Source organism: Nannobrachium achirus, assembly GCF_963921795.1.
Source record: "Nannobrachium achirus genome assembly, chromosome: 8".
NCBI classification, from domain to species: Eukaryota; Metazoa; Chordata; class Actinopteri; order Myctophiformes; family Myctophidae; genus Nannobrachium; species Nannobrachium achirus.
Window position 1 is genome coordinate 17,017,490 of NC_137817.1, and position 14,934 is coordinate 17,032,423.

A 14,934-nucleotide genomic window follows, 5' to 3' on the forward strand; every position below is an offset into this window, starting at 1 on the left:
TGGAAAGAGGACATTTGCATTTCTTTCACCATAGTCATAGTGAAAACGACATTCGTGGTCTGGAGAGGGCACTTTTTAACAGACTGTTAAAAGGGCAGGGGCTCAAGCCCCCTTTCATGTCTATGTGTTGTGTGCACGTGACTGCCACACACACAGCATGCGCACACGGAGACACGCAGACATACAGTACAGACATTAACCGGCGGTGACTTAAAACGGCTCACATGAAGCGTAGCAGCGTGGACTTCACTGGACTGACTGTCTGTCTGTGTGTCTGTGTACACAGAGGAAACCAACTGAGAAAACCTAACAAAACAGCAAGATAACCGCGACCGCAAGGCGTCTACTGGTCTACACTTTGTTTCCGCGCGGTGTATTATTTTAGTCAGAATGTCCAGTAATAAAACTGGGTTTTGATAAGAGAAGAGAAGGACAAAGATGAGCTCCACGACTACTACTCGCTGGGGATGCAGTAATGATAACGTTAGCTAGACTGGAATCCACGCCAACGTTAGCTTCTATCCCAACGTTATACTTTCGTGACAACCTCTAAGTTAGTTGACACAAACCAGGCTGTCTAACAGTCAGCTTTACAATAACAACACGTCCAGTCTCCTGCACTGTATTGAAAGACATTACCAGAGGAAGTTCACCAGGGTAAGTACTACGTGTACTTGAAATGGCAGCTGTTAGCACTGTTTACCTTTCATGAATAATGTGCAATGTTTTGCTCCTCTGAAAACTGTTACTTTATTCACAAGATAAACTTTTTTTTTTTTTTTTACCAGTGGTGTAAAGTAACTACATTTACTCAAGTACTGTACAATGTTATGGTACTTTTACTTTACTTGAGTATTTCCAATTTTCTGTTATTTTTCTTCTACATCTCAGAGGAAAATATTGTACTTTTACTTTACTACAATTGTATGAAAGCTTTAATTACTAGTTACTTTGTAGATTTTGATTATTATTACAAAACATACATTAATCCATATTACCACTTCACTACTTTTGTAGGCCTACTTTGTAATTTTGATGCCATTGCCAATACCTTTGTACTTTTAGTCAAGAAATGTTTTGAATTCTGAACTTTTACTTATTGATACTTTTTACTGAAGTAAAACATTTGAGTACCTTTTCCACCACCGAGTTTAACCAGTTTAAAAAACGTTATAAACGTGTAGCAACACATCCTTGGTGAAACTCGTGTATAGCAGCTGATAGACTGTAGGGAAACCAGAATCAAAACAAATGCGTGCAATATCATATGACATAGGCTAGGCTGAGTTTGAAGAAGTAATGTTACGTAAGGAAAAGGAGTGTCTCTGAAACATGTAAAAACATAAGTTCCCCTTTTGCAAAACGAGAATGACGGGATGTGGGCCACGTGGAGTTCCTTGGCTGTTGCCTATTGTTATAATGCACATGTTGCACACACACATTGTCAGTTACAACAAGACATCTGCCAAGTTGAGGATATTCAATTGAGTTAGGCTATATTTGATATCCAAAATTCCAAATTACGTTTCATAACAGCAGCAGAAATTGCATTAAGCCAGGGGTCTGCAAGTGCCATGTTTTAATTTTCTTGATAGTCAGTGTGCAATATTAACATTAAATTGAATTGTGACACCACATCGAAATGCAATATATTCATAATAACATTTTTGTATTTTCTTTCACATCAGGATGTAGCCTAATGATCATTAACAATAACCCACCTATCCCCCAGTCAGGGTTAGGATTTTTAATGAATGTAGTATTGTGTCTAATTTTATTTAGATGTGAGGGGACTTAATTTAACTGACTAAACTTTTTTGAATATTTAATTTTAAAATTAAAATAAAAAACTCTCGCCAGTGACCACCCTCCTCTGTGCCAATGTTAGATGAGATGCTTCCTCTTCCCTTTAGGCATAATGTTTAACCCATTTAGTCAAGTTTTCTGAAAAACAATATTATTCAAAAATGATTCTACAAAAACAAATATGTTGCTACATACTGTACATGTACTGTAATACACTATATAGTGTTCCCGGCCTGAATGGGTTTCTGGTCTCGTATGTTTCCTACCTCTTTTCTTGTTGTCATATTTCCCCCTAGCTCTGGTTCATAGAGTTAGTGGAGTTCTCCCTAACGCTATGTTCCTCTACCCCCGCTCCGGCTTGGCAAAACCGGAAAGTCTGATCCGAAAATAACAAAAACTGATTTGCCCCTCACCAAACCAAAGGTATCAGTTGGGAGTTGAAAGCTTACTCTACTTAGTGGGGCACCCCACCACACGCTTAAAATACATTTCTAGGGCGAAATGAAAAATATTCCAACGGATGGAGACTCCATTTCTTCTAGTTTTTCACTATTTGTCGTCAACATCACGGTGACAACTCTACTGCCACGCAGTTCAGAGGACCGAAATGCACCGCATTAACAGAGCATTAGTCTCGTTGGGTGTTATTCAGCTCTGCGACGTTGGAAGCACTGTTCGTAAAAACAGTCTTCAACCACCCTCCCCTGTGCCAATGTTAGTTAGATGAGATGCTTCCTCCTCCCTTTAGGCATATTGTTTAATCTGGTCTCATATGTTTTCTAGTTCTTTTCTTGTTGTCATATTTCTCCCTAGCTCTGGTCCATAGCGTTAGAGATAAATGTATTAAGCGTGTGGTGGGGTGCCCATAGCCTGGTATAACAAGCCTAGATACTAATGCATCTAGCTAACTAACTGCAGTATCATTCCCTCCTTGTTTTAACATGGGTGGATGATGGTATAGCTACAGCTAGGCTAGGGTGCCCAGACTGCGTCCACTAAGCAGAGTAAGCTTTCAACTCCCCACTGATACCTTTGGTTTGGTGAGGGGCGAAACAGTTTTTGTTATTTTCGGACCAGACAAGCCGGGTTTCCTGTTTTGCCACGCCGGAGCGGAGGTAGAGGAACATAGCGTTAGGGAGAACTCCCTAGAGCTAATTTCCCCTCTGCATTATTTTAATGCCTTTTTATTGTGACATGCATTTTACATTAAATACAATAATGTAAAGTTGTCTAATATTTATTTTCCAGGAGCTGAATGGCCTCTGTTGTAGTTGTGAAAACCGAGAAGCGACCAGCAGTTGATTCTCAGGATGCAGACTCAAATGCCAAAAAGCCCAGGTAAGCCCATTTGACTGTTTAAAAGCCAGCTACACACATAGCCTGTATGTTTCTCTTTTATTTGTTCTTGTCCTTTAAACTATTACTGAAAATCATATGTGTTCTTGAGTCTAAATCTCACCGATCTTACACTACATCTTCACCAACACGACAAAAGTGGGATAATTCATGTTTTCTTCGCGCTCATTGCACCCTAGCATGCTTGAAAAACGCTTTGTTTAACTTTATGCTGTTGGAAGGGTTTGGGAAGCACCGTCAATGGAACCATCATCACTGAATCTCTGCCTGCTCCAAAGGAAATTGCTGCCCAGCCTGAAGACAAAGCGCGCCCCCGAGCTGGTCCTAGTGATTGGCACGGGGGTGAGCTCGGCAGTGGCCCCTCAGGTCCCTGCCCTCCGCTCCTGGAAGGGCCTGATCCAGGCCCTGCTAGACGCAGCCAATGACTTTGACCTGCTCGAAGAAGAGGAGAGCAGACGTTTCCAGAAACACCTCCAGGAGGACAAGAACCTGGTGCATGTGGCCCATGACCTCATACAGAAGCTCTCACCGGTAAGACTTCAGATTATCTTACATTCACCTTTACCTGCTGCGCCCTCCTCCTGTTGCTGAACACATGGACTGAAGCTTACAGTACCAGCTTGTTGTAGTTGCCACAGCCAGGGACACGCTGTACTAACGTTCATTGGATGAGAGAAGATATCTTGACTCTTATCTTGTTAACCCGTTCAATCCGGGAAAGCATCAGTGTTATTTTATACTTTGGCTATTCAAAAATAGCAGCTATACAAGAAGGATTTTGATCTCAGAGTTAACATTTCCCCATCAAAGGAGAATTACCCTCTAGCCAACTTAATGGCCAAGTTAAAAGGTCAACTGTAACCAAACATGATTTTGTCAACTATCCAATAATTTTACAATGTGTTCATGTAATTATGGATATTTTCAAAATGAGATTTGAAAATACGAATGTTTCACATTGTCCAGAAAACTCAAAGTAAATGTAAACGATAGCTAGTCTACTTTGTATCGTGCATGATTTTATCAGGAGAAGGCAGGTACAAGCACCGTCAGGTGGAGCTGCAGGGTGTAAGGTCTTAATGGATTGATGATGGATGACAGGTAGTTATTTCCCCTTAGCCTGGCTCCTCATGTGGGAGCGTAGCCCTATCCCTGGGGCACACAGTCTCCCACAGAGGTTGCAGTGAATTGTGTCCTGTGTTGTCCACGTTTACTGCGGTCTCTCTTGTCTTGGCTAACCTAGTGCCTCCACCTTTCCCCGTTGGCAGCTTTATCCTCCCAGGTTGCTGCATCAATGTTTCAGCTCCTGAGGTTAGCTTTCACAGTGTCTCTAAAGCGGAGAAAGGGCCGTCCCAGGCCACACTGTCCCTCCTTCAGTTGCCTGTAGTAGAGCAGCATCTTTGGTATGTGGCTATCAAGCATATTTGGACAACATGACCTGCCCACCGGAGCTAGGCCTTGAATCAGGATATCAACACTAGGCAGACCACACTTCTGCAGGACCTCGAGATTTGACACCTTGTCCAGGCACTTGATGTTGCATATTGAATGGATTAGTTGACCTGAGTCTCAGTCTACCTTGAATTTTATTCTCAGAATATTTTAATTTAACCATTAAACAAACATATTGATCACTTAAATTGATTATATGTCATGATCTCACTTTCTCTCTTTGTAATTGTTTAAAAATGTATAGTGTAACTGTAAAACCTTGGGGCATTTACATTGTATACAATTCTGCATTAATTCTATTGGGACAGTATCAAATGGATACAATATACACACACAAATGAGTAAGTCATCTGTAGTATAGAGCCTGACCAATTTACTGATAGGGACATGTCCCTATCAGTATATCGGAATTTGTGTGCTGATATGAAAAGCTTTCTTTACAGAATATAATGCAGAAACAGATGCTTAGGTACTTTAGATTCTTTTTTGGGTAATTATTAAATTCCCAGTGATGTTTTCTGTTCAGTGCATTAATGTAATTTTAGATCATAAAGTTTATATCCAATTCGGCATTGGTCCCCAATCCCAAAATACAGAATCGGTTGGGCTGTTGCATGCTCTGCACAGTATGTGACACTAGTCTACCCAAGGCCCTGAGTCAACTAAATGGGACAGTAGAATTACCTTTATTGGCCTCACGATGAAGAAGAGAAAGGTGGATTTGTGCCTCTGCACCCTGTTTGGTCATTGCGTAACTCAGCAGGCAGTCTAAAGAAGCACCAGGTGGGGCAGCAGGGGTGATGTAGAAGCTAGCTGTGGATAATGACTACCTTCCTGTGGAAAAAGTGCTTCTACCGTTCAGCCAATTTAGAGTAATCTCAGCAGGGCATTTTCCCTGAGCTAAGATCACCTGGGTCACCACGCACAGACCCTGCTACTCTCCACTGCTTCATAGCAGCCTGTCTTTTCCTCATGAATTTCTTTTCTCTCTTACTCCCAAGCAGTAGATAGTGTACACTGTACTTACTATCAACATAGTAAATAAAGGGATTCATCATCCATGCAGACATACAAAGCCTATAATCACATTGCAGCCACTTTCAAGCAGCCTGCCAGCGCGGACTCTCGGAAGACAATGGGCTCACGTTGCGTCTCAGTCTGGTGCCACTTAGCAGAGGGCTGATTGCCATTGTGAAGCCCAGTCAGAACCAAACTGAAATGGCATCACAACCTTTCGGTCACATGACTTAGGCCAACAGTACCTGACCTAGATACTGTCAGTGGAAATGACTAGTTCATTCTTTAAGCCTGCGACAAAGACCCTGATTATGGTCTGCACTGCAGCTTAAGATAGCCCTGTATACTGAAAGCTCCAAGGAATAAGCATACTGATCTGGTATCTCTGATCAGGTCACACTTCATGTGATGTTTCATGTAATAGTGTAACTAAAATTAAATAATAATAATAATAATAAATAAACATTTCCACCAACACAGAATTGTACAGTCATGTAGGACTCAAAACAGACTTCAGATCAATAGTCCTATTCTAGGATACCTGGAGCCTGAGTCATGGATACCTGATAGACATGGAGCATGAGTCATGTGGTATGATTATGCAGAAAAAAGGCTACTCACTCACAGAGACACAGTGACAATCACATTTAAAGGCCTGTTGGTCAATTTAAAGATTTTAGAGATGGCTGTGTCAACTTGTTTTTGTGATTTCAATTACACAACGTTAGGCCTAATAACACTTATGCTAAAGCTAATAATACAGTTTAAATACCTATGTCCGATTTGAAAATTACCAACTGTTTTACTGGAAAACCTATTACTCAGCCTCTGTAGCAACTAGAAACAAAATACTATTTGATAGCTTACACTTTTTTTTTTTTTTTTCAAAAGGTACTGTACATACATGTACTGTAATACACAAAAATGTGTTCCCGGCCTGAGGGGGTAATACGCTTTAATGTACCCGTCCATAATGGGTTAAACATAATTTTAAGGGGAGGCCCAGGGTAGGGTTCCTGGCTCATCTGTGTCAAACCTTTCTTTAAAATATCTACCAATACTTATCCGCACAAATAAAGTTATTTGTGATTATATTGTCTATAATCTGTCATTCATAATTACTTTACTATTGAATATAACCCAAGTGGTTTTGAACAGCCTTGTGCTACCAATAATTCTGCTAAACTGTTGAATGTAGTTCAAACTTTTTCCCCAGCCTTTTGTTGGCTGTCAGGCATCGCCTCATTCATTTGCATCTCAATATATTCATTCAGCTGTTAGCTTCCTCATTGTACTCTAGACCTGTGTCCTCAAGGACACCCAGATTGATATGAGGTTTTTTCTCTGGAACCCCAATTTACACTGTAAAACCATAAGGGTCCATTTGGTTCATATATTAACTATAAATAATTTAGTTTGGGACCCCCTGGAACCCCCTCCAGGACCCCTGGGGGTCCTTGGACCCCACCACTGCTCTAGACATTCTTGCTGTTTGAATTGATATGCAACAGTGGCAGAGATTCAAGGACACAACTTGCAGACCTTCTCCAGTAAAGCATCATAGTAATGACATTATAGACAGCCTGGCCTCCAAGTACTATTCACTACCCTGACAATAGGTAGAACAAGTATTGCATAACTGGAGGGAATTCCCAACAGTCATCATCATCGTTCCCAAAAGGCATCGTTCCCAACAGGAAGTATCTAAAATAGCTGAAAATTGATTCTCAGTGTACGTTTGTGTGTTTTTCACAGAGGACAGGCAATGTGCGGTCCACATTTTTCAAGGACTGTCTGTATGAGGTGTTTGACGACCTGGAGTGTAAGATGGAGCACGCAGGAAAACACCTGCTACGCTCAGTGCTTCAGTTGATGGAGAGCGGTGCGCTGGTCCTCACCACCAACTTCGACAACCTGCTGGAGATCTATGCGGCACACCAGGGCACAAAACTGGAGTCTCTGGACCTCACAGATGAGAAGAAGGTAATGGTTCCACTCAACCTCTTCTGAGGTATATCATGGCATGTACTGGAGGGGTAACAACAAAACATCCATGCTGCATTGCAGATTTTGCATGTTCTAACTTTGATGAGGTGATAGTGTTGATGTTGTGGTTGCTGTCACTTCTCTCAGTTCTCTGTCCCTTGTAACCCTTGGTAACCAGCATTCAAAACATTCCATGGCAGAACTCTTTTGCCAGGGAGAGTTTGGGGACAACCAAGGCATGGATGTGTTTCTAATAACAACTAATAATACTTTCATGAAAAAAAAAAATCTATGCTATGAGGGATGCTGGGTTTCATTTCTGCCTAATAGACCCCATGGACAGTCATTTGGGATCAATATAAGTAGGAAAATGAGCCTAGAGGTTATTTAGTGCGGACTGCAGAGTTGTCCTTTAATTAAGTTCTTCCCCTCTGAGTCTGAAGAGGAAATGCAGGTACTTTGACCTGAAATACTCTTTTGTCTCTGACAGGTGGAGCCAGTTTGCAAAGGTCAAAGGTCTTGCCAACAATCAGCTGTTGTCAAATTGATTGAATAATATTAGCTTTGGGTTAAAAGCAGGGCTGAAAAAGAGGCATGGTATTCCTCCTAATGCTTATATTATTGAATAATATTTGCTTAGGTTAAAAGCAGCAGGGCTGAAAATGAAGTATGGTATTCCCCTTAATGATTACAGTATGTTATTGAATGATATTTGCTTTAGGTTAAAAGCAGCAGGGCTGAAAAAAGGTGCATGGTATTCCCCCTAATGATTATGTTAAACCATAGACCGTAAAAATGAATGGAAAGGTTTACGCACACTTAAAATCTTTCTACATCCGGTCCTGAAATGCAGCACGGGAATAAATGCTATTGGTTGGGACAGAGCGGCGGTGGGTCAATGAATGCTATTGGCTGTCAATCAAGCTAGACACATCCCTCCTACAGCATACCCTACTATATCATACATTTTTAAATACAGTAAATGGGAACATAATTTAACAAAACTCATATCATGGTCATTGAAAGAAGACTTTAAACTAGCGAGTGGAAGCATAAAGATTTATGACAATGTTTATTAAGGTAATAAAATCAAGTGTAACGTTAGATAAAAACCCATCCACTTGAATAGAGAGGGAAACAGCGAAACTAGCGGCCATTCATATGAACTGTCACTTCCTATATGGCCTCAACTTACAAGCCGGATGCTAGCCTCTTGTGTTAAACACATGTTTGTCGCATCATCGTTACACCAGTTACAGCTTTATGCATGTCTAATTACACCGTGGGAGTCACCCCAGGGCAAAGCCAGGAAAGGCAAGAAGCGCACCACCTATGTTGATGCACGACAGCTTAGTTAACAACACTGCAGAGGACAAGACCCTGATGCTAGACAGGAGTGTGTGGAGGGCAGTGATTCAGGAGTCCTGAGTTGGTGTTGGCCACTAGACTGCACTCGCATCGCAACAGGTTATTTATAATCAGGGAGAGATACTGATGTCAAAGCTCAGCATAACATGAGCTAATTGCTATATCATGCACTAGGCTAGTCGTTATACCATACATGCTAGTACATTTTAGTTACAGCTGCTACACTTACAGTAGCTCTATTGAAATTGTAGATAGATAGATAGATAGATAGATAGATAGATAGATAGATAGATAGACCTTTATTGATCCAATGACAGAAATTCATTTGTAATGTTTGCCTCCTGAGATTCTTTTTATTTGTCGTGGGTGGGAAATTAACAGAAGCCAAAAACATTAGCGGTGGCTGTCAGGTGTGTTTGTTGCTGTTTCACCGACATAATTTCAGAACTCTAAACTAACTAAAGTAGATGGTTGGGTAATTTGTGAAAGTGGCTGGTAATGTGATGATCACCATGGTGGCTTGTAGACAAAACGTGTTTTCTGTCACGTTAGAGCCTGAGTTTTAAGGTTGTTTTATACTTTTGTCATAACATATTTTTGCATGAATAGATGGCATCTTATTAATTTGTTATAACATGTTTTTGCATGAATATAGGTCGCATCATGATATAATGCGCTGTTAGTTTGAAACCTGTTCTTGTCATGGCATTGCTCGGCAAGCGAGCAAGTTTAAATGAGACTTGAGCTGTTTGTCAGGGGCCTGTGACCACTGACCAGGGGCGTCACAAGTGGGTTAAAAGTGGCACTGGGTTACTAGGGCCCAAGGTGGAGGGGCCTGGAATTATTTTATACTTTAGCTATTGAAAAATAGCAGATATAAAAGCTCACAGTGTGAGTGCCGCGCTGCGAGCTTGTAGATATGAGATATGCAATTTTTTGAGAAGTAGTGAAAATGTGTGCAAATCTTTGAATATATGTATTTTTTAACTCAAATATTGGAAATTGGAAATATTGGAAGTAAATATTTTGAGATGGGGGGTCCGTGGCCAAATACATATCATGTTACGGCCTTGGGGGTCCTTCACATGAAAAAGTTTGAGCACCACTGACATAGAAACGTAGGTTTTTCAAAAATCTCAAAAGGATTTAAAATAAGGTATTCAAAGACTTTTCAAGATTTTTCTAAAATAGATCTACAAGCTCGCAGCGTGGCACTCAGGGCCGCACTGTGAGCTTGTAGATCTGCTATTTTTCAATAGCTAAAGTACCCAGGGCCCAGAATTTGGTGCGACACCCCTGCCTGTGACTTTGCCTCTCAGTCTTGGTATTTATGCTTTGTCTCCATCAGCGCTAATAATCCTCTCTCCCCGCTGTTTAAATTGAGTTTACTACATGCCCAGCCAGAACAGGATTGGGTGCAATGGACTGTAAACTGTCTGTGTGTGTTTATTCTTGTGTGTGCGTGTGTGTGTGTGTGTGTGTGTGTGTGTGTGTGTGTGTGTGTGTGTGTGTGTGTGTGTGTGTGTGTGTGTGTGTGTGTGTGTGTGTGTGTGTGTGTGTGTGTGTGTGTGTGTGTGTGTGTGTGTGTGTGTGTGTGTGTGTGTGCAGGTGCTGGAGTGGGCTCAAGAGAAGCGCCCGTTGAGTGTTCTCCATATCCATGGTGTTTACACAAACCCCAGCGGCATCGTGCTGCACCCTGCTGGTTATCAGAATGTGCTGAGGAACACAGAGGTCATGGTGAGCATTTGAGGGCACCCTCCAAAACTAGAGCATGATTTATTTATACTTTATAGTACAGTAAGTCTAATTACAGTACATTACAAGCGCATAAAGGACATTCATCCATACATATGGATGGATGTACTACTATATGTGTGTATATATATCATCTTGTATTCTTGTGTGCCCTTTTGTAATGTGTTTAAACTATTTGTATTAACACTTTTAGTGCCTATCCCGAAGATATTCGGCCTTTAAAAAACAGGTGGTAAAGTGCCGTTCCCGAACATGTTCGGGATATATACAGTATATCATGTTCTATTATTAATCCTTACTGTACGGCGGAGTCCGTAGGTGACGCCTGACCCACGCCTGACCCACGGATCACTTTCCATTGGGAATCATACCGCTGGCTCTGGCGCCATCGTGTGGGCACCTAATGTATTGCAATATAACATGATTATGTTGAAAATACATACAAAGTGATTTCTACACAGCAGTATAGACTATTATAATTGTTTGTATGGGTGACCGCAGTGAAGGTTAATCCCTTAACCCATAGTTAAGGGCTTAACCCAACAGTCAAAGACTCGATTAATGGTTTCTTGGGCTAATATCGAATCACAATAATTACCGCCATTGATATATTTTCCTTTTAAACCTTTCTTCCATTCAGCGCGAGATTCAGAAGCTTTACGAGACCAAGTCGTTTGTGTTTCTGGGCTGCGGACGCACCGTTGACGACACCACGTTCCAGGCACTGTTCCTGGAGGCCGTCAAGCACAAGTCGGACCTGGAGCACTTCATGCTGGTGCGGCGCGAAGACGTCGGCGAGTTCAAGAAGCTGCGCGACAACATGCTGGACAAGGGCATCAAGGTCATCTCCTACGGCGACGAGTACGGCGACTTGCCAGAGTATTTTGAGCGACTGGCCAATGAGATCTGCAATCGAGACGTAACCACCAATGGCTGGGGTAAGTCATGTTGCTGTACTGGAGAATATCAAATCAGATGATCTGTTTAACTTGCATTAAAAGATGGGTGGGGTTTACTATGATGAAATTCAATTGGTGCTGCATAAGTTATCAATTGCACTTGCAAGTGTACTTAACTAAACTAGGGGTCCCAACTAAACCTTTTTTGCATGATATACTCTTTTTATTTTCTTTGTTTCTTTTTCATGGGCTGCCGGGTTGTGATGGGGGAATAATTTCACTGGTTTATTCCTTCTTCATTAATTTACAAAGTTTGCACTTTGTGTGTCTTTGTTGGGAAGCATCTATTGAACTCCATTACAACAAAGCTATTTATTTGAATGCACACATGCTGGGAGAAGGGAGATCTCAGATCTAAGCCCAATTTATGTTTTTTTTTATACTACATCTGTCACTTCAGGGTGGAATGGCAATCGAAGCCTATCTACACGCAGATCTACACATTCACAATGTGCCATGGATGCATTGCATTCTGAGCTTGTAGATCGAGTATTTTTACAGCGGCCATTTTAACTGTATTAACATGAATTCGGCATTTGTTTTGTTTTTGTGTGACAGCATGGATGTGCTCTGAAAAGGGCCATTATTAACCACACTCAAGTCCACACATGTTAAAACAAATGCTACAAATAATTTGCAGATGCAGGACTGTCTGTAACTGTCATGGTTAATGAAGTTTTCTTTTTACACCCCACAGGGTCTCCCTCACAAAACGAGGAGGAGCAGCAGAACGGCTTTAACGCACAGAAAAGCCTCCTTCAAGGTTAGGATTTGAATGCTTCCGTTTGGTGTGAGCGAGTGCCCTTTACACGAGAGGCATCCCCTCAATACCAGTATGAATACAAATAAAACACGCTTAGACCTGTTCTCTTCCCTGCATGCTCGTAGACATAAGAATTGACCCATACCCCAGGCTTTTCATTATAGAAAGACCCCTTGGAATCCCCTTCATACTGTACGCACACTGACTTATTGCATGCATGGCAGCCGGTCGTTGAGTTTCAGCTGATGATGCTCCTTGTTTCGCACCTGTTCACAACCCCTTCCTTCTCTCTTTGCCCCAGACCTCCATTGTTGACAGGTACACGCGATCGGGATCAGTGTCAGTCATTTCCCTTCACAGCTCCTTCAGTAGAGATTAATCTACTCCCAGTACTACTGCTACTCAGGTCTGATTACATTTGCTGGACTTTCAAATCCAGGAAAATGCTGGACCAGAAGAGACCTTTACACTGTTGTCGTTGTTACTTCAGTCATTTGATTTACTGTATTAGTTGCAAAGGGAAGAGAAGGGTGTGAATAGGAATGTCAACGTGGCTGTGCAGCCTGAATGTTTTCCGAACCACCCCTCCCACGTCTGGAATATGGGTGTTTCAGTGGAAATAACCATCAGTGTGCTATATGTAGTACCAATAACAAGCCAAAAGTGTGGATATTGCAGAGGGTAATGTAGAATGACAGATGTTTGGAATTCTCAGACGTTTGGAATTCTCAGCTATTACAGCCACCCTCCTCTTTCACACTTGTGCGTATGTACACACACACACACACACACACACACACACACACACACACACACACACAGAGAGAGAGAGAAACAGAGTACTGTATTCATTTCCAATGGCCTGAATCTCTACAATATTAATATTGCAGAGGGTAATGTAAAAAAGGACATTTAGGGAGGGGCTTAGGAACGATGAAATATAGAATTATGTCACCTGTTATTATACAACTACATAATTACTGTGCTCTAAGTCTATCGATTGAAATGGGGGACTGATGTGCTTTGTTTGGAGGAGGTATCTTGGTTTAGAGTTCCTTGTGAATTATTGGGGAAATTACTGTACCATCACAAACCTTAATTTCTATATTCTGTGACGACCACGACTCGCCTCTCCAAGACACCACTCTACAGTATGTGCACACTTAACAATGTGTGTTGAACTGAAAATAGATCTGTCTAGAATGTATGAGTCTCTCTGTTGCTAAACTTGAAACAAGTAAACTTGATTTGCACACAGCTGTGAGGGAGCCGGGAGGGGAACTTTTACCAGTCATGGTTAATGGTTCCATCATGGTTATGCAAACACACATGTGCATTGGTTATCCTCAAGTGCAAGTTCAGCAGAGCAGTCTGTCTGTTGTAATGTCTTAGCCACTCCTGGGGCCTCATTCATAAACTCTTAATAGATAATTTCCCGTGATATACTTTAAGCCTGATTTACAGAAAATGTTGCAGTCACTTTAAGACATGCTATTGTGTCTTACACAACTTTTAATTTGTGGATCTTAAATTATGTTGAATTTGTACATGTCATGGACACGATTTACCTCTGCCTCTGGTAATGGACCAATTACAGATGTCCCTGTACGTACGGTATGTAAATGTAGCACATTAGCAAAAGTGCTTATTCAGATTGAACCATGGAAAACTAGAAGTCAACTGCACCTACAACCCCAGGGGAAATTAAATGTGCGCACAAAGATATGTGCTCGTTGGCTGTAAGCCGAAAACCCAATGACAGTTCCAATGTTAAGATAGCCTAAGTAGAATAACCTGGATCACAGTGGGCAAGATGTGGCTACGAGACATCTGGGATACCCAAACTGTCAAGAGTTCTCTGGGAAGGTCCCTGTAGCAGCGAGGAATGCCAGAGTTGATATGGCAGGATTACAGCGCATCAGCATACAAATCTAACAATATATTCTGTGGAAATAAATAGCCACTCATCAGCATGAGCAAAAACCTAATTCCTGTCTCTGAAAACTTCTCTTTTAAATTGATGTCTTCCAACAATGCAGGAACTGCCATGTTGAGGTAATGTTTGCAAATGTTTTTAATTGTTGTCTGGGTCTTTAACTGAATAGATGCCATGCAATGACAAAACATCACAAAGGGAGCACAGCTCTCTAGATTTTGGACCTGGGGTATTTCCGCTGTCGTGCCTATAGCACATAACATGACATGGACATAGATATTCAAACATTTCCATGGCTAAGGTTTTATGAAAGTGTGCTTGATCGTCAGTTTGTGCGTGAAGTAGTTACTGAATATGACATTTTATCTTAAGACCGTTTTATGAACGAGGCCCCTGTGCTGACCATAATAGCAAGTTTGTTATACTGTTTGTAAACATTTTGTATTTTTAATACTTGTGTTTTTGTGACATCTGTTTAGGTATTTATAAGTGCTATTTTCAAAATAAAACCTTTGGTATTCCATGTGTTGTTTGGT

At 41.3% G+C, this 14,934-nt stretch overlaps 1 protein-coding gene across 2 annotated transcripts; it reads left to right on the forward strand.

Annotated features, from left to right (window-relative positions):
- Positions 1–245: 245 nt before the first annotated feature.
- Positions 246–14,921, forward strand: fam118b (family with sequence similarity 118 member B). Of its 2 annotated transcripts, none has more exons than XM_080731039.1 (8): positions 246–657; positions 3,055–3,144; positions 3,384–3,693; positions 7,387–7,614; positions 10,594–10,722; positions 11,381–11,678; positions 12,397–12,462; positions 12,764–14,921. In XM_080731039.1, exons 2-8 carry the CDS (start codon positions 3,062–3,064, stop codon positions 12,775–12,777), a joined length of 1,128 nt encoding a protein of 375 aa, XP_080587165.1. In that variant the 5' UTR covers positions 246–657; positions 3,055–3,061; the 3' UTR covers positions 12,778–14,921. The 2 variants fall into 2 exon arrangements, with proteins under 2 accessions (XP_080587165.1, XP_080587166.1); XM_080731040.1 differs by having other exon boundaries at positions 3,441–3,693.
- Positions 14,922–14,934: the final 13 nt, after the last annotated feature.

Coding starts and splice junctions, on each gene's coding strand:
- fam118b (XM_080731039.1), top strand. CDS start 3,062: ATGGCCTCTGTTGTAGTTGTGAAAACCGAGAAGCGACCAGCAGTTGAT. Junction 3,694..7,386: donor TCATACAGAAGCTCTCACCG/GTAAGACTTCAG, acceptor TGTTTTTCACAG/AGGACAGGCAATGTGCGGTC. Junction 7,615..10,593: donor ACCTCACAGATGAGAAGAAG/GTAATGGTTCCA, acceptor GTGTGTGTGCAG/GTGCTGGAGTGGGCTCAAGA.